The 21,452-nt window shown below is 51.3% G+C and overlaps 2 protein-coding genes across 2 annotated transcripts in view; both read right to left on the reverse strand.

Annotated features, from left to right (window-relative positions):
* LOC147109971 (poliovirus receptor homolog) overlaps positions 1 to 6,240 on the reverse strand; it is a 40,541-nt gene extending 34,301 nt beyond the window's left edge. The window contains exons 1-2 of the mRNA XM_086002445.1: positions 6,192 to 6,240; positions 439 to 666 (exon numbers count right to left, since the gene is read on the reverse strand). Coding sequence (XP_085858571.1) covers positions 439 to 666; positions 6,192 to 6,240 — 277 coding nt within the window. The remainder of the gene's footprint in view (positions 1 to 438; positions 667 to 6,191) is intronic.
* A 1,348-nt stretch (positions 6,241 to 7,588) lies between these two features.
* Positions 7,589 to 21,452, reverse strand: part of LOC147109972 (uncharacterized) — a 102,796-nt gene continuing 88,932 nt past the window's right edge. Inside the window, exons 3-7 of the mRNA XM_086004229.1 lie at positions 20,909 to 21,028; positions 15,604 to 15,650; positions 10,100 to 10,129; positions 9,954 to 9,997; positions 7,589 to 9,011 (exon numbers count right to left, since the gene is read on the reverse strand). Of these exons, the coding sequence (XP_085860355.1) occupies positions 9,008 to 9,011; positions 9,954 to 9,997; positions 10,100 to 10,129; positions 15,604 to 15,650; positions 20,909 to 21,028 (245 nt within the window). The 3' untranslated portion in view covers positions 7,589 to 9,007. The remainder of the gene's footprint in view (positions 9,012 to 9,953; positions 9,998 to 10,099; positions 10,130 to 15,603; positions 15,651 to 20,908; positions 21,029 to 21,452) is intronic.

Here is a 21,452-nt window from a genome sequence, read left to right on the forward strand (position 1 = left end):
GCTCGATGGGCTGAATGGCCTCCTTCTGTGCTGTAACCATTCAATGATTCTATCAAAGGTTGACCCACGTCCACAAAGCCAACACTCACTAAATTATCAGATTAATAACTGTGTACTGCGCGCTAACAAGAAACAGGAGCTGGAATGTGACTGGAATGAATCATTGGAAAATTTGAAACATTTATTTTCAATGATAATTGCACGGGGAACAAATCCACATCTGGGTCCACATCCCAAAATCCACCCTCACCCACCACTCCCCGTATTTATGACATTTCCCACACAGATATGTCTTTAATTGAACAATGCGCCATGGATAATACATACCTAGAATCATTAAACTTATCCTTATCTCTTGTTTTCCCTCAGGGTATAATGTGTTCTGGCATAAGTAATTTCCCTCATCTTGTATTTCCAAAGGGTTGATTAGGATTGAACAGTCCAGCCGAGAATTGTCTCTGAAGGTTATCCGTCTGGAGTACGATTCATTGGAGTAATCAATCCCAAGCTGATGGTTGTATACTATGAAGTCATTCTCCTCATTCGTCTTTCTCCAGGCAATCTGCAGTATGTTTGTGCTTTCTTCTATCTGACACGGAAGCAAAACCTCAGCCCCAGCAAGAGCAGTTAGGGTCTCCTCAACTGTGACGAGGTTACTGGCCACAACTGTAAGAAACCACAATAGTTGGAAAGGATTAGCAAACAGAACGCAAGCAGAACAAGTCTCAACCCGAATCAAAGGTGCATAGTGTTAGGAAAAGGTAAAGTCGTGTACATATATTGATGCGCCTCAATAACTTCAAGGCTCAAAGTTAACCGGCTGGGGCGAGGTCTTTTATGGACACAGTGTCCTCCCGTCCGTCGGCGTGCCGGACATACGCATATTGTGGGTTGGCGTGGAGCAGGTGCACTGGCTCCACGAGAGGGTCCGTCTTGTGGCCCCTCACATGCTTCCGCAAAAGTACCGGACCTGGGGTGGAGAGCCATGACGGTATGGATACGCCTGAGGTGGATTTCCGGGGAAACACAAACATTAGCTCATGAGGCGTGGCGTTAGTGGCGGTACACAATAGTGACCGTATTGAGTGGAGCACATCTGGGAGGACTTCCTGCCAGCGGGAGATAGGGAGGCCCTTGGCCCTTAGAGTTAGGGCGACTGCCCTCCATACTGCCCCGTTCTCTCACTCCACCTGACCGTTACCCCGGGGGTTGTAGCTGGTGGTACGGCTCGTGGCAATCCCCTTGGACAGCATGTACTGGCATAGCTCTTCACTCATGAAGGACGCCCCCCTATCCGTGTGGATATAGCTTGGCACACCGAACAGGCAGAACAGGCTGTTGAGGCATTTAATGACCGTGACGCTGGTCATGTCTGGGCAGGGGAAGGCGAATGGGAAACGGGAGTATTCGTCCACAATGTTCAGGAAGTAAACATTGCGGTCGACGGACGGGAGGGGCCCCTTGAAATCTAAGCTAAGCCGCTCAAAGGGCCGTGTAGCTTTGATTAGGTGGGCTCTATCAGGGCGGTAGAACCGAGGCTTGCACTCAGCGCAAATGCGGCAGTTCCTGGTCAGAGACCGAACTTCCTCAATCGAGTAGGGTAAGTTGCGGGACTTTATGAAGTAGAACAGCCGTGTGACCCCTGGGTGGCAGAGGTCATTGTGGAGGGTCTGCAGCCGATCCCCGGTGGCGTGGGCACACATCCCTCTTGAGAGGGCATCGGGGGATTCGTTAAGGACGCCCGGCCGGTATATGATGTCATACTCGAAGGTGGAGAGCTCGATCCGCCACCTAAGAATCTTATCATTTTTAATCTTCCCCCTCTGTTTATTATTGAACATAAACGCTACCGACCGCTGGTCGTTAAGTAGGGTGAAGCGTTTGCCGGCTAGGTAATGCCGCCAGTGGCACACTGCCTCCACGATGGCTTGGGCCTCCTTTTCCACGGAGGAGTGTCTGATCTCGGGCTCATGGAGGGTCCTCGAGAAGAAAGCTACGGGCCGCCCCGCCTGGTTGAGGGTGGCCGCCAAGGCAAAGTCAGACGCATCACTTTCCACTTGAAAGGGAGTGTTCTCGTCCACTGCCTGTAGCGTGGCCCGCTCAATATCCTGCTTAATGCTTTTGAAGGCAGCATGGGCTTCAGCAGAGAGCGGGAAAGAGGATGCTTTCAAGAGGGGGCGGGCTTTATCGGAGTAGTTAGGGACCCATTGGGCATGGTACGAGAATAACCCCAGGCACCTTTTCAGGGCTTTGGGAGTGTTGGGCAGGGGGAGCTCCCGTCGGGGGCGCAATCGGTCGGGGTCTGGTCCGATTTCCCCATTCTCCACCACGCTGCCTAGTATGCAGAGGCGCGTGGTGTTGAAAACGCACTTGTCCTCGTTGTAAGTGAGGTTGAGTTTTTGTGCGGTTTTCAGAAACCTCGCGAGGTTTGAGTCGTGGTCCTGTTGGTTGTGGCCGCAGATGGTGACGTTGTCGAGATAGGGGAAGGTTGCCTGCAAGTGGTGGTCGACCATGCGGTCCATCTCCCTCTGAAAGACCGAGACTCCATTCGTCACCCCAAAGGGGACTCTGGGGAACTGGTAGAGGCGTCCGTTTGCCTCGAAGGCGGTGTACGAACGGTCCTCTGGTCTGATAGGGAGCTGGTGGTACGCTGACTTGAGGTTGATAGTGGAGAACACCCGGTATTGGGTAATTTGGTTCACCATCTCGGATATGCGGGGTAGCGGGTAGACGTCTAGTTGGGTATAGATGTTGACTGTTTGACTATAGTCAATCACCATCCGCTTCTTCTCGCTACCCCTCACCACCACCACTTGGGCGCGCCACGGGCTGTTGCTGCGTTCAATAATGCGCTCCCTCAGGAGCCTGTCTACCTCGTTCGCGATAAACCGCCTGTCCTCCCAGCTGTACCTCCTGCTTTTGGTCGCTATTGGCCGGCAGTTAGGGGTAAGGTTCGCGAATAGCGAAGGCGGCTTTACCTTCAGGGTAGCCAGACCGCACACTGTGAGGGGCGGCTGGGTCCCACCGAAATTGAGCGTGATGCTTTGGTGGTGGCACTGAAAATCCAGGCCCAAGATCACGCTCACACATAAATCCTTCATAATTAACAGTTTAGAATTATTATATACAGTGCCTTTAACGGACAATCGTACCGCGCAGTAACCCGCAATAGTCGATATCTGGGTTTTGTCGGCCATAGAGATCGTGCCCTGAGTAGGGACTATAGTTAGAGAGAGTCATTGTACCAGACCAGGGTGAATGAAGCTCTCCGTGCTCCCGCTGTCAATTAAACATTTAACCTTGCACCCGTTTACCTCGATGTCCACCATCGATTTGGATAGTGGGTGCGGTCTGGACTGGTCCACTGTGATCAACGCCACTGTAGGGCCCTGATCGGGACAAGATGGTGGGCCACACGAGGCCGGGTAAGATGGCGTCCACGATGTCTGCTCGCGAGATGCCGGACCCCACGAGGTCGGACAAGATGGCGTCCAAGGTGGCCGCTCCCACGGTGCGCACGCGGCGGTGGCGGGTTTGCCTGCGGGGTTCCCTCTGCACACCTTCCCAAAGTGCCCCTTCTTGCCGCACTTACAGCAGGTGGTGCCTTTCGCCGGGCACAGGTTCCTGGTGTGCTTCGGCTGCCCGCAGAAGTAGCATTTGGGGCCCCGATGCGTCGCGGCGGTCGTAGGGCTTCTGGGGGGAGAGCAGGGCCCCGACGGTGTTGGGCTACCAGGCGGGGAAGATGTCTTTCAACATGGCGGCGCCCTTGGTGCGTACGAGGTGGCGTGGGCCGCGCGGCCTGAAGAGTAGGAGTCAGAGTTCTTCTGAGCCACATCCAGCAATCGCGCTGTGTCCACAGCCTGTGTCAGATCTAGGCCCGTTTTCTCTAGCAGTCTCTGCCGGATGTAATTAGAGCTAAGGCCTGCGATAAAGGCATCCCGAATAAGCTCGTCTGTGTATACCGTGGCTTTCACGTCTTTGCATTTGCAGTCTTTGCCAAGCACTTTTAGGGTGACTAGAAAGTCCTCTAGCGACTCTCCGGGTCGCTGTGTGCAGGTAGCAAGCAGATGCCTGGCGTACACCTCGTTGGTAGGCCGCTGATAGTGGGCCTTTAGAATGTTGCAGGCATCCAGGTAGGTGGCGGCGTCTTGGATGAGTGGAAAAACCCGGTGGCTTACCCGATTCTGCAGGATCCCGAGTTTCACATCTCCGGTGGCTTTAGAGGCTGTGACGGCTTCGGAGTTGGCCATAAAAAATTCCAAGCACTGGAACCAGTGTCCAAACCATGCCGATGCATCCGAAGCATGCGCGTCCAAATCCAAGCGTTCCGGTTTCAAAAGTTGATCCATCGTTGAAAGTTTGCTACTAAAATTGATGCACCTCAATAACTTCAAGGCTCAAAGTTAACTGGATAAAACAAGGCTTTTATTAGCAAAGAAAGATGCCTGTGGCTTCACCTAGCATTCTGGTGTTCTGCTGCAAGACAAGCCTGGGCTTGTCTTAAGTAGGGCCAGGTATGGGCGGAGCTGACACACCCAATGGGGAGAAAGGGGGCGGTGCACTGTATACAATACAAGGTAAAACACAGGAGCAGGCAATACAAACACAGGAGAAGGCAATACAATATATGTAGTTAAATACAGAGTCTGATGAATGACATATTTCATCACATATATATTGGAGGAGCAGGGAGGGGCAGCGGCCCAATATGGGCGGTATTATACTCATCGCCCAAGAGAGAGACACACAGAGAGAGAGAGAGAGACAGAGATAGGGAGAGAGAGAGAGTGAGGGAGACAGAGAGTGAGAGACAGAGACAGACAGAGAGACACACAGAGAGACAGAGAGAAAGAGAGAGAGAGTGAAGGAGACAGGCAGTGAGAGACAGAGATAGGGAGAGAGAGAGAGTGAGGGAGACAGAGAGAGAGAGAGAGAGTGAGGGAGACAGAGAGTGAGAGACAGAGATAGGGAGAGAGAGAGAGTGAGGGAGACAGAGAGAGAGTGAAGGAGACAGAAAGTGAGAGACAGAGATAGGGAGAGAGAGAGAGTGAGGGAGACAGAGAGAGAGAGAGAGAGTGAAGGAGACAGAGAGAGAGAGAGAGACAGAGAGAGAGACACACAGAGAGACAGAGAGACACAGAGAGAGACAGAGAGAGACAGAGTCAGACAGAGACAGAGAGAGACAGGAGAGAGGCAGAGTGAGGGAGACAGAGAGAGGGAGACAGAGGGAGAGACAGAGAGAGAGACAGAGAGAGAGAGACAGAGAGAGAGACAGAGTGAGGGAGACAGAGGGAGAGACAGAGAGAGAGAGAGAGAAATTGTTTGACACCTACAGAATGTTGGAAAACTGTACTTTTTGTTATGTAAGCTTTGGCAATATGGTTCCCTGTAAACTTTCATGCCAATAAAGCATTTGAATTGAATTGAATTGAATTGACAGAGCGAGAGAGAGAGAGGCAGAGAGAGAGAGACAGAGTGAGAGAGGGAGAGACACAGAGAGAGACAGATCGATGGATGGATAGACGGCTAGATAGACAGACAGGCAGATAGATAGACAGATAGATAAATAGATAGATAGATAGATAGATAGACAGTTGGAAAACTGTACCTTTTTGCTATGTAAGCTTTGGCAATATGGTTCTCTGTAAACTTTCATGCCAATAAAGCATTTGAATTGAATTGAATTGAATTGATTGATAGATAAATTGATAGATAGATAGATTGAGAGTAGATCGTTGGATAGATAGATAGAGAGATAGACCGAGAGATAGATAGACGGATGGTGAGATATTATTAGACAAACAGCGGTATGAATCCAGACAGCATTAGCATTAAAGTAATAAATCTTACTGGAAACATTTCTAGTTGTTTTAAGTAGTTAAACGCCTGTCACTTGCCCTTCCCTATTTGTCGGTTGAACATTTTAGGTGTCGGTCAAGTCTCCTCCCTCATCATAGGCGCGATCTGTCAGTCACAGAGAAGCCCTGTCAGTCCAGAATGACCAAGGAACCACCGCCTATTTAAAAGGTGCACTCTCCTACTGTTTACTCCTAGCGTTTTGCGAGCAGCCCAGCGCGGGATTGCTCAATGAAGGAGACCCCACTTACATTTTCCAACAGGAAGTAAGGAAGTAGAAACAGGTTTGAAATGCGCTTTAACAGTAAAACCATGTGAGGAGCTTGAAAACTTACCAGACAGAAGAGCAACGCAGGCGGTGGTACTCCACACCACCAAAGCCATGTTAAAGTGAGAAATCCGCTCTTTGATTCTCAATGAAACAGGAGCAAGTGACACAACCTCGGAGAAAACGCTTCCCTGCGACGCTGCTCAAATTCTGCTCGCTTGACAAGTGTCTTCTCTTCCGCTTCGATTTTCCCAGAGAGTGAGATAAGTCTCCCAATGTGGGAAGTGTCAGTGACCAGCGGATTAATGCATCGTGTTTATAACCTTGTGGCTTTGCTTCCACTCAGAGTGCGATTTCACAAGGGAGCTGATGTAATGACAATTAACAGCAGGGAACAGGCTGGAGAGCAGAAGAACATAACCAGAAATTCGGGTCGGGGGCTTCCCACGGGTGCAAGCCCCCGACCTGCACTTACCCAGCGCGCCGGCCGTTGTGCTGTGGGCCCGCGTGGGATTCCGATCCTGGGCCTCCTCTAGCTGCCGGCGCGCAGTGCTTGTGTATCCCAGGGGCGCAGTTAGTTCGAAGCGTCCCCTGGGATCACGTGGGCCATGGAGAGCCAAAGGCCACATAAGGAACAACTTTTTTTACTTAGAGCGGTTAGGATCTGGAATGCACTGTCTGACTCAATCGTGGCTTTCAAAAGGGAATTGGATAAGTACCTGAAGGAAAAAAAATTGCAGGGCTATGGGAAAAGGGCGGGGGAGTGGGACTAGCTGAAGTGCTCTTGCAGAGAGCCGGCACGGGCTCGAGGGGCCGAATGGCCTCCTTCTGTGCTGTAACCATTCTATGATTCGATGATTCCTCTAAGCTTCTTTTCTGGGGATTCTTAGCTGAGCACTTGGGAAGTGACCAAGCTGCTTGGTGCTGCCGCTAGTGCTGCACCCTCCTAATTGGAATAATTCTCACCAATGTATAATTTATGGTTTATTTTTGATAAATCTGCCCTCCAGCGAAGGTGGAAATGCAACGTCAAGCGTCAAGACCTGCACTGACTTGGGGCATGGGCCGTCTCGATCTTTGGTGACAGGGAAGCAAGGGATCCGGAGTCGTTTAGGGCTTTTTGGGATTTTGGGAATACTGACGGAATCACCTTCATCTCAGGTTATAACTCGGCCCAGAACTTGCGGTCAGCAGCAAAGTGATGGCGCTCGCTGCCGGCCTCGAATAAAGCTGCCCACAAAGATCCACCGACCTCTGCGGCGTGAATTTCCCCTCTGCCGACGTCAGTTTGAATCTGACATCCAATCAGGTGAATCTCCAGTGTCCAGCAACAGTGCTGTCATCTTCTCGAGGGCAATTAGGGATGGGCAATAAATGCTGGCCTTGCCAGCGACGCCCACATCGCAGAAATTATTTTTTTTTAAAAGCAGGCTGAGCAGCCTATCCGATTGAAGAATTGTCACAGACTGCAAACCAGGAAGTAAAATGCACAGATTCTAATTTTTAAAAAAAATCAATTTTACAGAGAGCGAAATAAAGATTGGGCCTTACACATAGGATTAAGGCAGAAGCTGAAATATCATAAACAAACCTTAAAAAATATTATTTTAAAAAGAAACATGTCATTCTTAATCATATTAATGTAAAAATTTGACAATCCACAAATATAAAATTAGATTTTCAGGGCCAGAGAGGTTGTTCAGCAGTCAGTACATTGCTAAAAGCCCAGTTATGCCTCTTTCAACAAAGCTTAACTTGTTCGGGGAGGTTTGGGAGGGGAGTTTAACAGCAACATTCCAGTGTAACAGAGGAAGATTTCATCCGTCAGTGTGATTTGGATTGATTGTCTGCTCTGGGGAGTTCCACAGTGGGACAGGGAATGGCTGACCGCAACTTCTGGATCCCCATCTGTATCTGCGTATGCGGCAAATCCTGAAGTTCCAGAGGGGGAATGATGGCAAACGCTGACAGCTTCACCGTCATAACCACCGCCCAATCCTGGCCATTAAACAGGGCCCTGGTGAGACCACACCTGGAGTATTGTGCACAGCTTTGGTCTCCTTACCTAAGGAAGGATATACTTGCCATAGAGGGAGTGCAGCGAAGGCTCACCAGACTGGTTCCTGGGATGGGAGGATTGTCCTATGAGGAGAGATTGAGTAGACTAGGCCTATATTCCCTAGAGTTTAGAAGAATGAGAGGTGATCTCATTGAAACATACAAAATTCTTACAGGACTTGACAGGGTAGATGCAGGGAGGATGTTTCCCCTGGCTGGGGAGTCTAGAACCAGGGGTCACAGTCTCAGAATAAGGGGTCAGCCATTTAGGACTGAGATGAGGAGAAATTTCTTCAGTCAGAGGACTGTGAACCTGTGGAATTCTCTACCCCAGAGGGCTGTGGAGGCTCAGTCGTTGAGTATATTCAAGACAGAGATTGATAGTTTTTTCAATATTAAGGGAATCAAGGGATATGGGGATAGTGCAGGAACGTGGAGATGAGGTCGATGATCAGCCATGATCTTATTGAATGGTGGAGCAGGCTCGAGAGGCCAAATGGCTTACTCCTGCTCCAAATTCTTATTTTCTTATTATATTTCAGCGTGTGTTCTTCTGGTTCCAACAGACTCAGAGTTGGCGGTTGTGGAGTTGGTGGTGGGTGACTAGAATACAAGCGGGTAGAAGTTGTGCTGCAGCTGCACAAACCCTGGTTAGAACAGGGTACGTCGCAGTTTCTAGACCAGTGTTCCATTCAGAAGGTAATTTCCTTAAGGGAGTCTGTTGAACACAATTGAAGGACCGGGACCCCCATGGAGGAGGGAACACTCCCCGGGGTGAGCAGGAGTTGTCCCTGTTCTTACATTCCCAGTAAACGTGCGAGCACCTTATCTGAAAAAGATCAAAGAGTTAGACCTGTCACGGCCAGAGGATCAATATGTGGAAAAGAAATGGACACAGTGCAATAGTTATTTATAGCAGGAAACAGGAGAAAGGGAATTGAATGAACATGAGAGAGAGAGAGAGAGAGAGAGAGAGAAAAAAAGAGAAAGAGAATGAGAGAGAGAGAGAGCGATAGAGAGATAGATAGAGATAGAGAGAGATAGAGATAGAGAGAGTGAGAGATGGATAGAGAAAGATGGATAGAGAGAGAGATGGATAGAGAGATGGAGAGAGAGAGAGAGAGATAGATAGATAGATTGATAGAGAGGGAGAGATAGAGAGATAGAGAGACAGGGGGATATATAGATATATATTATATATATATATATATATATATAGACAGATAGATAGATAGATAGATAAATAGAGAGATAGATAGAGATAGAGATATAGAGAGAAACGGAGAGAGAGCGATAGATAGATAGAGATATATATAGACAGGCAGACAGAGATAGATAGAAAGACAGACAGACTGATAGAGAGATAGTGAGAGATAATTATATAGATAAATAGACAGACAGCCAGACAGAGAGACACAGATAGACAGACAGACATATATAGACAGATAGACATAGATAGATAGACAGATAAAGAGAGAGATAAATATAGATAGATAGACAGACAGAGACAGAGAGACGGGCAGAGAGACAGAGAGACAGACAGATAGATAGATAGAGAGACAGAGAGACAGACAGACACAGATAGAGAGACAGACAGAGAGACAGATAGATAGATAGATAGATAGAGAGACAGATAGATAGACAGAGAGACAGACAGAGAGACAGATAGATAGACAGAGAGATAGACAGAGAGACAGATAGATAGACAGACAGACAGAGACATGATGTCGGGGGGTTGCTGACTATTAATTTCACAGTGTATGAACCATACCTCTGCAGCTGGCAGTAAACTGACTGTTCCTCCATCTTCAAACCCTGTGAAGAGTTGTTGAAACAAGTGAGAATTTTTGATATCTCTATAACTTAGAGATGAAATGAGGTGATGCTTGGAATGGTCTGAGTGTTGGATATACGTACCATGTAAGTGGAGTTCAAGTCAGATGTATCCTGGAACATAAAGTTAATGCAGCTCAATAGAGGAACATTCAGGGATTGACCTCGACAGTAAGGGAAAGGCAAACTGCAATGTGTACATGGACACAGCGCAAAATGTGCTCCATGAACAATGAGATCAACGCTACAGCACTTGACACTGTCGGCAGTTCTCTGGGCTGTAAATAACGGCTGAAATTCATTCATGGAGTCATGGAGTCACACAGAAGTGTCCTTTTCAGCCCATCGTGCCTGTGCCGGCTCTTTGAAAGAACTCTCTGATGCGCCATCAATTACTCAAAAGACTGAAGTTGAGCGAGTAACAATCAGGCTTTTATTAACTAAAGAATGAAGGTCTTGTCTCGAGTGGTCGACCCGTCCAGAATACTAAGGGACTGGGAGGTAGTCACTTATATACCTGGAATAGTGGGAGGAGTCAGCCGAGGCATGTCCAGACCTGTACCTAGTGGAATACACATACAGACACAGACAGGTATGACAGTGGTTTACCACATTCACCCCTTGTTTAAAAATGAGTCCGGCGGGGTGAAGTGTATTTAAAAGTTCGTGTATTGGAGTCTCTCCGGAGGTCTTGTCTGCCGCTGTGATCGACGTGGCGACGGCAGGGGTGGTGGAGCTTCCGGCGTCGCGTCCCGTGTAGGCTGGGGCCCTGGAGTGTAGTCCTCGTGGGTGACGGTCCAAGGCGAGCCGGCTGCTGGGGTTGGATATCGGGTCGTGGGGGGGGGTGGTAATGGGTAGTGGGTTACAGCGGTCCCCGAGGGTGCGAGGTCTCGTATGGAGACTGTGTCCTCCCGCCCGTCCGGGTACGCAATGTAAGCGTACTGGGGGTTGGCGTGGAGGAGGTCGACCCTCTCGACCAGGGGGTCCGTTTTATTGGCCCTCACGTGTCTTCTCAGTAGTACCGGCCCTGGGGACGTCAGCCATGGCGGTAACGATGTCCCCGATGTGGACTTCCTTGGGAAGACAAACATTTTCTCGTGAGGGGTGGCATTGGTGGCAGTGCAGAGAAGTGACCGAATCGAGTGGAGCGCATCGGGGAGCACCTCCTGCCAGCGGGAGGTCGGAAGGCCCCTAGACTTTAAGGCTAGTAGGGCAGCCTTCCAAACAGTTGCATTCTCTCTTTCCACCTGTCCGTTCCCCCGGGGGTTGTAACTGGTGGTCCTGCTTGTGGCTATACCCCTAGCGAGCAGGTACTGGCGGAGTTCGTCGCTCATAAACGATGAGCCCCGGTCGCTATGGATATAGCTGGGGAAACCGAACAGGGTGAAGAGGCTGTTCAGACATTTAATGACCGTGGCACTGGTCATGTCCGGGCAGGGGATAGCGAACGGGAACCGGGAGTACTCGTCAATGATGTTGAGGAAGTACACATTGCGGTCGGAGGAGGGGAGAGGCCCTTTAAAATCGACGCTCAGGCGTTCGAAAGGGCGAGTGGCTTTTATCAGGTGGGCTCTGTCTGGTCTATAAAAGTGCGGTTTGCACTCAGCGCAGACTTGGCAGTTCTTGGTCATGGTCCTGACCTCCTCAATGGAGTAAGGCAGGTTGCGGGCCTTGATGAAGTGGAAGAACCTGGTGACCCCCGGGTGGCAGAGGTCATTGTGGAGGGCCCTCAGCCTATCGATCTGCGCGCTGGCGCAGGTGCCACGCGATAGGGCATCTGGGGGTTCATTGAGCTTCCCAGGCCGGTACAAGATCTCGTAATTGTAGGTGGAAAGTTCGATTCTCCACCTCAAGATCTTGTCATTTTTGATTTTGCCCCTCTGCTTGTTGTTGAACATAAAAGCAACTGAACGCTGGTCAGTGAGCAGGGTAAATCGTTTTCCGGCCAGGTAGTGCCTCCAATGACGCACAGCCTCCACGATAGCCTGGGCCTCCTTCTCGACCGCGGAGTGTCTGGTCTCCGGGCCCTGGAGGGTTCGTGAGAAGAATGCCACAGGTCTCCCCGCCTGATTAAGGGTGGCGGCCAGAGCGAAGTCGGACGCATCGCTTTCCACCTGGAAGGGGATGGATTCGTCCACTGCGTGCATGGTGGCTTTGGCAATGTCTTCCTTGATACGGTGGAAGGCTAAGCGGGCCTCTGCCGTCACGGGAAAAGAGGTGGACTTGATCAGCGGACGGGCTTTGTCTGCATAGTAGGGGACCCACTGAGCGTAGTAGGAAAAAAACCCTAGGCACCTCTTCAGAGCTTTTAGGCAGTGGGGCAGTGGGAGTTCCATAAGGGGACGCATCCGGTCCGGGTCGGGACCGATGACCCCGTGTTCTACAACACAGCCAAGGATGGCGAGGCGGTCTGTGCGGAATATGCACTTCTCCTTGTTATATGTCAGGTTCAGGAGTTGGGCGGTGCGGAGGAATTTCTCGAGGTTTGCGTCATGGTCCTGCAAGTCATGGCCGCAGATGGTCACATTATCTAGGTAAGGGAAAGTGGCCTGCAGCTCGTTTTGATCGACCATCCGGTCCATCTCCCTTTGGAAGACGGAGACCCCGTTGGTAACGCCGAAGGGAACCCTAAGGAAGTGATAGAGGCGGCCGTTTGCCTCAAAAGCAGTATACTGGCGGTCTTCAGGGCTGATGGGGAGCTGGTGGTACGCTGATTTCAGGTCAATGGTCGAAAAGACGCGGTACTGCGCGATCTGGTTGACCATGTCAGCTATGCGGGGGAGTGGGTAGGCGTCCAGCAGGGTGTAGCGGTTTATTGTTTGGCTGTAGTCGATGACCAGGCGTTGTTTCTCGCCGGTCTTAACGACCACAACCTGGGCTCGCCAGGGGCTGGAGCTGCCCTCAATAATCCCCTCCTTCAGGAGCCGTTCCACTTCGGTTTTGATGAAAACCCTGTCCCCGGCACTGTATCGCCTGCTCTTTGTGGCGATGGGCTTACAGTCGGGGGTGAGGTTAGCAAACAGTGGGGGGGGTGGGACTCTGAGTGTGGAGAGGTTGCATCTAGTGCGCGGTGGGCAATTTGGAGGCTGCTGGCTGCGGACTGTGAGTGGGGGGAGGGGGCCACCGTACGCCATCGTAACGCTTTTGAGGTGGCACTGGAAATCCAACCCCAGTAGAACGGCAGCGCAGAGGTCGGGCAGGACCAGGAGTTTAAAATTATTGAACACAGTCCCGTCTACTACTAGTGTCACCACGCAGTAGCCGCCAATGTCCGCTGACTGGGACTCGGAGGCCATAGAAATCCGCTGGTGCGCAGGCAGGACTGGGAGAGAGCAACGCCGCACCGTGTCGGGGTGGATGAAGCTCTCTGTGCTCCCGGAGTCAAAAAGGCAGTTTATTGCATGGCCGTTTACCTTAACGTCCATTTTGGACCGAGCTAGCTGGTGCGGTCTCGTTTGGTCCAGCGTCACAGAGGCCAGCGTAGGGGTCGGTGTGTCGCTGCGAGTATCAGATGGGGGGGGGTTGGCGGTCTGCTGCGTCCCGGCTGGTGTCCAAGATGGCGGCGCCCATGATTCCCATGTGGCTGGAGTCGTCCAAGATGGCTGCTGCTGCGGTGGTTCGCACATGGCTGGGGAGGCCCAAGATGGCGGCTCGCACAGCCCACATGCGGCGCTGCTGGCGTTCGGGGTGGCTTTGGCCTTGCAGACGCTGGCGTAGTGTCCCTTTTTCCCGCAGCCCGAGCAGGTTGCATTCTTCGCCGGGCAGCGCGCTCTGGGGTGTTTGGCCTGGCCACAGAAGTAGCATTTCTGGCCTTGGGATACTGCTGTCTGGCTTTGGGACACTGCTGCGGTAGTTGGGCCGTTGTTGGGCTGTGGCTGGGGTGGCACGGTGCTATGGGGCTGTCCTACCGTGTCCCAGGTTGTCGTTCCCCGCGGCGTCCACGGTGCAGAGGAGTAGGCATCCATGCCCCGGAAGGCTGCGTCCAGCGTTAGTGCGATGTCGGAGGCTTTGTCGAGGGTGAGGTCACTCTGCTCCAGCAGTCGCTGTCGGGTGTAGTTGGACCTGTGGCCCGCTACGAAGGCATCCCGGATCAGTTCCTCCGTGTACTTAGTGGGCGTTACCGCCTTACACCCACAGGCCCGGCCAAGCACGGACAGTGCTTGGAGGTATTCCTCAGTCGATTCCCCAGGTTGTTGCTTGCGACTCCCCAGAAGGTGCCTAGCGTATACTTCGTTCACAGGGCGCGTGTACTGGGTCTTGAGGAGCTGGAGGGCGGCTGTGTACGAGGTCGCGTCCCGGATGACTGAGTACACTCGGTGGTTCACTTTGGAGATCAGGACAGACAGTTTGTCCGCATCCGTTTCGACCGCAGTGGAGGCAGTCAGGAATGTCTCGAAGCACGTGAGCCAGTGAGCAAACTTGGTGGAAGCGTCCGCTTCCCGACTGTCCAGGTCCAGGCATGCTGGTGTGAGGATCTTCTCCATTATAAAAAATTTAGTTAATAAAATTGATGCGCCATCAATTACTCAAAAGACTGAAGTTGAGCGAGTAACAATCAGGCTTTTATTAACTAAAGAATGAAGGTCTTGTCTCGAGTGGTCGACCCGTCCAGAATACTAAGGGACTGGGAGGTAGTCACTTATATACCTGGAATAGTGGGAGGAGTCAGCCGAGGCATGTCCAGACCTGTACCTAGTGGAATACACATACAGACACAGACAGGTATGACAGTGGTTTACCACACTCTCCAATTAGTTCCGCTCCCCCCTGCTCACTCCCCGTAGCCCTGCGCACTTTTCCTACTGAAGAATTTGTCCAATTCCCCTATTGAAAGACCCAAAACAATTGGAACGATTGGTGTACGGTGATATATTGCGGGTATAACTATCCGGTATATCAAAGCAGAGATGCTTTGCTGTGTTTATGCTTTTGGTTTGTGCAATACTGTAACCAAGACGTGAACCCTTCAGCACTATACCCTCTGGAGTTTAGAAGAATGAGAGGTGATCTCATTGAAAGGTATAAGATTCTGAGGGGGATTGACAGGGTCGATGCTGAGAGGTTGTTTCCCCTGGCTGGAGAGTCTAGAACCAGGGGTCACAGTCTCAGGATAAGGGGTCGGCCATTTAGGACTGAGATGAGGAGGAATTTCTTCACTCAGAGGGTGGTGAATCTTTGGAATTCTCTGCCCCAGAGGGCTGTGGAGGCTCAGTCGTTGAGTATGTTCAAGGTTGAGATCGATAGATTTTTGGACTCTAGGGGAATCAAAGGATATGGAGATCGGACGGGAAAGTGGAGTTGAATTTGATGATCAGCCATGATCTTATTGAATGGTGGAGCAGGCTCGAGGGGCCGAATGGCCGACTCCTGCTCTTATTTATTATGTTCTTATGTGACCCGTTATCGTTAAACGCTCTAAGATTTGTTAAGGTTTTGCCTTAAACAGTCATTCTTACCGTGGGTTCTGGTGAAGGAATCGATGTTGATAGTAAACTGAGGAAGGACATGATTCAGCCCGTCAGCATTCAAAATGAGAAGTTTAGTGAGAAGCGCGAAGTGACCATATATTAATGCGGGATTGGATTTACCTGCTCAGCTTTCTTTCTTTGAAGAGGAACATTCATGTAGGGTCCCTCTGAAAGCATAAAATGTATTGTATCAGTGCACATTGATGTAAACCAGCTCCTCAATTCTAATGGACAAAAGAAAGAAAGACTTGCATTTCTTTGGCGCCTTTCACGACCACCGGACGTCCCAAAGTGCTTTACAGCCAATGAAGTACTGTTTGGAGTGTAGTCACTGTTGTCACTGCTTGCAGCCAATTTGCACACAGCAAGCTCCCACAAACAGCAATGTGATAATGACCAGATCATCTGTTTTTAGTGATGTTGGATGAGGGATAAATATTGACCAGCGTCCCGGGGATAACCCCCCCTGCTCTTCATCGAAATAGTGCAATGGGATCTTTTTATGTCCACCTGAGACTGCAGTCGGGGCCTCGGTTTAACGTCTCTTCTGAAAGACAGCACCTCCGACAGTGCAGTGCTCCCTCAGTACTGCCCCTCCAACAGAGCAGTGCTCCCTCAGTACTGCCCCTCCAACAGTGCAGCGCTCCCTCAGTACTGACCCTCCGACAGTGCAGTGCTCCCTCAGTACTGCCCCTCCAACAGTGCGGCACTCCCTCAGTACTGCCCCTCCGAGAGTGCAGTGCTCCCTCAGTATTGCCCCTCCAACAGTGCAGCGCTCCCTCAGTACTGACCCTCTGACAGTGCAGCGCTCCCTCAGTACTGACCCTCCAACAGTGCAGTTCTCCCTCAGTATTGCCCCTCCAACAGTGCGGCACTCCCTCAGTACTGCCCCTCCGACAGAGCAGCGCTCACTCAGTACTGACTCTCCGACAGTGCAGTGCTCCCTCAGTACTGCCCCTCCGACAGCAAAGCGCTCCCTCATTACTGCCCCTCCGACAGTGCAGAACTCCCTCAGTACTGCCCCTCTGACAGCGCGGCGCTCCCTCAGTATTGCCCCCCGACAGTGCTGCACTCCCTCAGTATTGCCCCTTCGACAGTGCAGCACTCACTCAGTACTGCCCCTCCGACAGTGCGGCGCTCCCTCAGTACTGCCCCTCCGACAGTTCAGCACTCCCTCAGTACTGCCCCTCCGACAGTGCAGAACTCCCTCAGTACTGCCCCTCTGACAGTGCGGCACTCCCTCAGTGCTGCCCCTCTGACAGTGCGACGCTCCCTCAGTACTGCCCCTCCGACAGTGCGGCGCTCCCTCAGTACCGCTCCTCCGACAGTGCGGCACTCGCTCAGTACTGCCCCTCCGACAGTGCAGCGCTCCCTCAGTACTGCCCCTCTGAAAGTGCGGCGCTCCCTCAGTACTGTCCCTCCAACAGTGAGGCGCTCCCTCAGTATTGCCCCTCCAACAGTGCGGCACTCCCTCAGTACTGCCCCTCCGACAGAGCAGCGCTCACTCAGTACTGACTCTCCGACAGTGCAGTGCTCCCTCAGTACTGCCCCTCCGACAGCAAAGCGCTCCCTCATTACTGTCCCTCCGACAGTGCAGAACTCCCTCAGTACTGCCCCTCTGACAGCGCAGCGCTCCCTCAGTATTGCCCCCCGACAGTGCTGCACTCCCTCAGTATTGCGCCTTCGACAGTGCAGCACTCACTCAGTACTGCCCCTCCGACAGTGCGGCGCTCCCTCAGTACTGCCCCTCCGACAGTTCAGCACTCCCTCAGTACTGCCCCTCCGACAGTGCAGAACTCCCTCAGTACTGCCCCTCTGACAGTGCGGCACTCCCTCAGTGCTGCCCCTCTGACAGTGCGACGCTCCCTCAGTACTGCCCCTCCGACAGTGCGGCGCTCCCTCAGTACCGCTCCTCCGACAGTGCGGCACTCGCTCAGTACTGCCCCTCCGACAGTGCAGCGCTCCCTCAGTACTGCCCCTCTGAAAGTGCGGCGCTCCCTCAGTACTGTCCCTCCAACAGTGCGGCGCTCCCTCAGTACTGCCCCTCTGACAGTGCGGCGCTGCCTCAGTACTGCCCCTCCGACAGTGCAGCACTCCCCCAGTACTGCCCCTCCGACAGTGCAGCGCTCCCTCAGTACTGCCCCTCCGACAGTGCAGCGCTCCCTCAGTACTGCCCCTCTGACAGTACTGCCCCTCCGACAGTGCAGCGCTCCTTCAGTACTGCCCCTCCGACAGTGCGGCGCTCCCTCAGTACTGTCCCTCCGACAGTGCGGCGCTCCCTCAGTACTGCCCCTCCGACAGTGCGGCGCTCCCTCAGCACTGCCTCTCCGACAGTGCGGCGCTCCCTCAGTACTGCCCCTCCGACAGTGCGGCGCTCCCTCACTACTGCCCCCCGACAGTGCGGCGCTCCCTCAGTACTGCCCCTCCGACAGTGTAGCACTCCCTCAGTACTGCCCTCCGACAGTGCGGCGCTCCCTCAGTGCTGCCCCTCCGACAGTGCGGCGCTCCCTCAGTGCTGCCCCTCCGACAGTGCGGCGCTCCCTCAGTACTGCCCCTCCGACAGTGCGGCGCTCCCTCAGTACTACACTGGTGTGTCAGCCTAGATGTTTGTGCTCAAGTCTCTGGAGTGGGACTTGAACCCATGACCTTCTGACTCAGAGGCGAGGGTGATACCCACTGAGCCACTGGAGGACATACAGCTGTCTCTGTCATTTCTCTCGACAGATATTGATTCACTGGCAGTGTATTGGTATAAATTTCCTATCTTATTACAAAAGATAATCGGTGTCTGTGTGGTGCTATTGAAAGATAATTGTGAGTTGCTGATTTTACCGTTCCATTGAGATTCCAGTATCAGGTGCTTGATGTGGGGCCGGGGTGGTGTGTTACTGTTTATGCTGAAAATAGGTGTCAGTCTTGGTTCTGTGATAGCACTCTCACCCCCGAGTCGTAAGGTTGTGGGTTCAGGTATTTCTCCAGGGACTTGAGCACACAATCCAGGCTGACACTCCCAGTGCAGTACTGAGGGAGTGCTGCACTGTCTGAGGTGCCGTCTTTCGCATGGGACGTTAAACCGAGGCCCCATCTGCCCTCAGAGATCCCACGCACTGTTTAAAGAAGAGCGGGGAAATCCTCCTGGTGTCCGAACCAAGACCGACAACAAATAATCCTGGCATTCAATTTATTGCTGTTTCGGGGAGCTTGCTGTGTGTAAATTGTCCGTCACGATTCCTGCATTTGAAACGTAGTTTATTGACTGTAAAGCACTGAGACGTCCTGAAAGGCAAGGCCATTCATTCATTCATTCTCTTTATTTCGTTCTTGCTCTCTCTTTCTTTCTTTCTCTCTCTCTCTCTCTCTTTCTTTCTCTCTCTCTCTTTCTTTCTTTTTCTCTCTCTCTTTCCTCTTTCTCTCTCTCCTTTTTTCTCTCTTTCTCGCTCTCTCCTTTCTCTCTCTCTCCTTTCTCTCTCTTTCTTTCTTTCTCTCTCACTCTCTTTCTCACTCTCTTTCTCTCTCTCTCTTTCTTTCTCTCTCTCTCTCTCTCACTCTCTCTTTCTTTCTCTCTGTGTGTCTCTCTCTCTTACTCACTCTCTTTCTCTCTCTAGCTCTCTCTCTCTTGCTCGCCCTCTCTGTCTCTCTCGGACATAGTGAAAGCTGTGAGTTATTGATTTTTCAGGCTCTGTCTATGACACTGATATTGCCATAATTTGAACATTTATTGCAAGTGTGTATCAGAGGGAGATGGTGAAGCCCAGTGTGATCAATGGGAAACTGAGAAGGAGGCAATGCGGAAGGCTCACTTTCAAAATAAAATCATTTCTTGACCACAACAGTCCTGACCCCTGGTTACAGAACCTTGGTTTGATTTATTTATTTATATTTAAGTATGTGCTCTGTGTGGGTAACTCTCAATGTTCTATCCATATTATGGCCTTTGTAATAAGTTCAGATTGGGAGGGAAAGTAAAACTATATATCAAATATAGGTAGATAGATAGTTAGACAGAGAGATAGACAGAGAGATAGAGATAGAAACAGACACAGACAGACAGACAGATAGATTGGTATAGAGATAGATAGATAGAGAGACAGGCACAGACAGACAGACAGACAGACATAGAAACATAGAAGATAGGAGCAGGAGTAGGCCATTCAGCCCCTCGAGCCTGCTCCGCCATTCAATGGGATCATGGCTGATCATCCAAATTCAGTACCCTGTCCCTGACTTCTCTCCATATCCCTTGGTCCCTTTAGCCTTAAGAAATATATTTAACTCCTTCTTGAATATATTTAATGAATTGGCCTCTACTGCCTTCTGTGGTAGAGAATTCCACAGGTTCACCACTCTCTGGGTGAAGAAATTCCTCCTCATCTCTGCCCTAAATGGCTTACCCCTTATCCTTAGACTGTGACCCCTGGTTCTGGACTCCCCCGCCATCGGGAACATCCTTCCTGCATCTAGCCTGTCTAGTCCTGTTAGAATTTTATAAGTTTCAATGAGATCCCCTCTCATTCTTCTAAACTTCAGCGGGTATATGCCCAATCAACCCAATCTCTCCTCATACGTAATTTCTGCCATCCCAGGTATCAGCCCAGTGAATCTTCGCTGCACTCCCTCCATGGCAAGAACATCCTTCCTCAGATAAGGCGACCAAAACTGCACACAATACACAAGATGTGGTCTCACCAAGGCCCTGTACAACTGCAGCAAGATATCCTTGTTCCTGTACTCGAACCCTCTCACTACGAAGGCCAACATACCATTTGCCTTCTTAACTGCCTGCTGCATCTGCATGCTTACCTTCAGCGACTGGTGCACAAGGACACCCAGGTCTCGTTGCACTCCCCCTTCTCCCAATCTATTGCCATTCAGATAATAATCTGCCTTCCTGTTTTTGACACCAAAGTTGATAACCTCACAATTATCCACATTATATTGCATCTGCCATGCTTCTGCCCAATCACCCGACCTGTCCAAATCATACTGGAGTTTTTCGGCATCCTCCTCACAGCAGGGAGACGGAGATGGGAACGGATGGATGGATGGACGGACGGATGGACAGATAGATAGATAGATAGATAAATAGAGAGGTAGAGAGACAGACAGACAGACAGAATGAGATAAGAAGGTTTGGAAGAACCTTTTCTTGCACCTTGTCCAGGTGATGCAGGGTGACGGTAGAGGAACCTGCCCCCAGTGAGGGCTCCCATTCACCACCCTCAACACCTGAGCACAGTGGAGTGGTGGGAATTGAGGAGAAGGTAAGCGGTTGTCAGCAAAGAGAGAAAGCTTGGGATCAGAGCAGAGAGCAAGACCAGCAATCTGAAAATCAGAAGAAAGATTAAAGGTCGAGAGGTCGGTCTGAGTTGAACTGCCTGTGGCTGTCTAGACAGTTGATTTCACCTCTCAGTTTCCAATAATTTACCTGCTGCTGTGGATTTCTTCCTGATCAGTAGAACGATGAGAAACGTGGCCAGAACAATCACCACCACTCCGACTACCACACAGGAGATAATTACATTTCTCTTTACATTCCCAGCTGGATCTGTGAAAACACAATGAGAAAACAATGAATTGGAAGAACTGTGTATATGAATTATTAACAATCTGGTTTATGTGTGGGCTTCCTGTCCATAACCTGGATTCTGTTTTTTTTTATTCGTTTGTGGGATGTGGGTTTCACTGGCAAGGCCAGCATTTATCGCCCAGCCCTAATTGCCCCTTGAGAAGGTGGTGGTGAGCTGCCTTCTTGAACCGCTGCAGTCCGTGTGGTGAAGGTGCTCCCACAGTGCTGTTAGGGAGGGAGTTCTAGGATTTTGACCCAGCGACGATGAAGGATCGGTGATATATTTCCATGTCAGGGTGGTGTGTGTGACTTGGAGCGGAACTTGGAGGTGGTGGTGTTCCCGTGCGCCTGCTGCCCTGGTCCTTCTAGGTGGAAGAGGTCTCGGGTTTGGGAGGTGCTGCCG

The sequence above is a fragment of the Somniosus microcephalus genome, chromosome 12 (assembly GCF_052327205.1).
Source record: "Somniosus microcephalus isolate GS21.2 chromosome 12, FLI_Smic_1.0, whole genome shotgun sequence".
Lineage (NCBI taxonomy): Eukaryota > Metazoa > Chordata > Chondrichthyes > Squaliformes > Somniosidae > Somniosus > Somniosus microcephalus.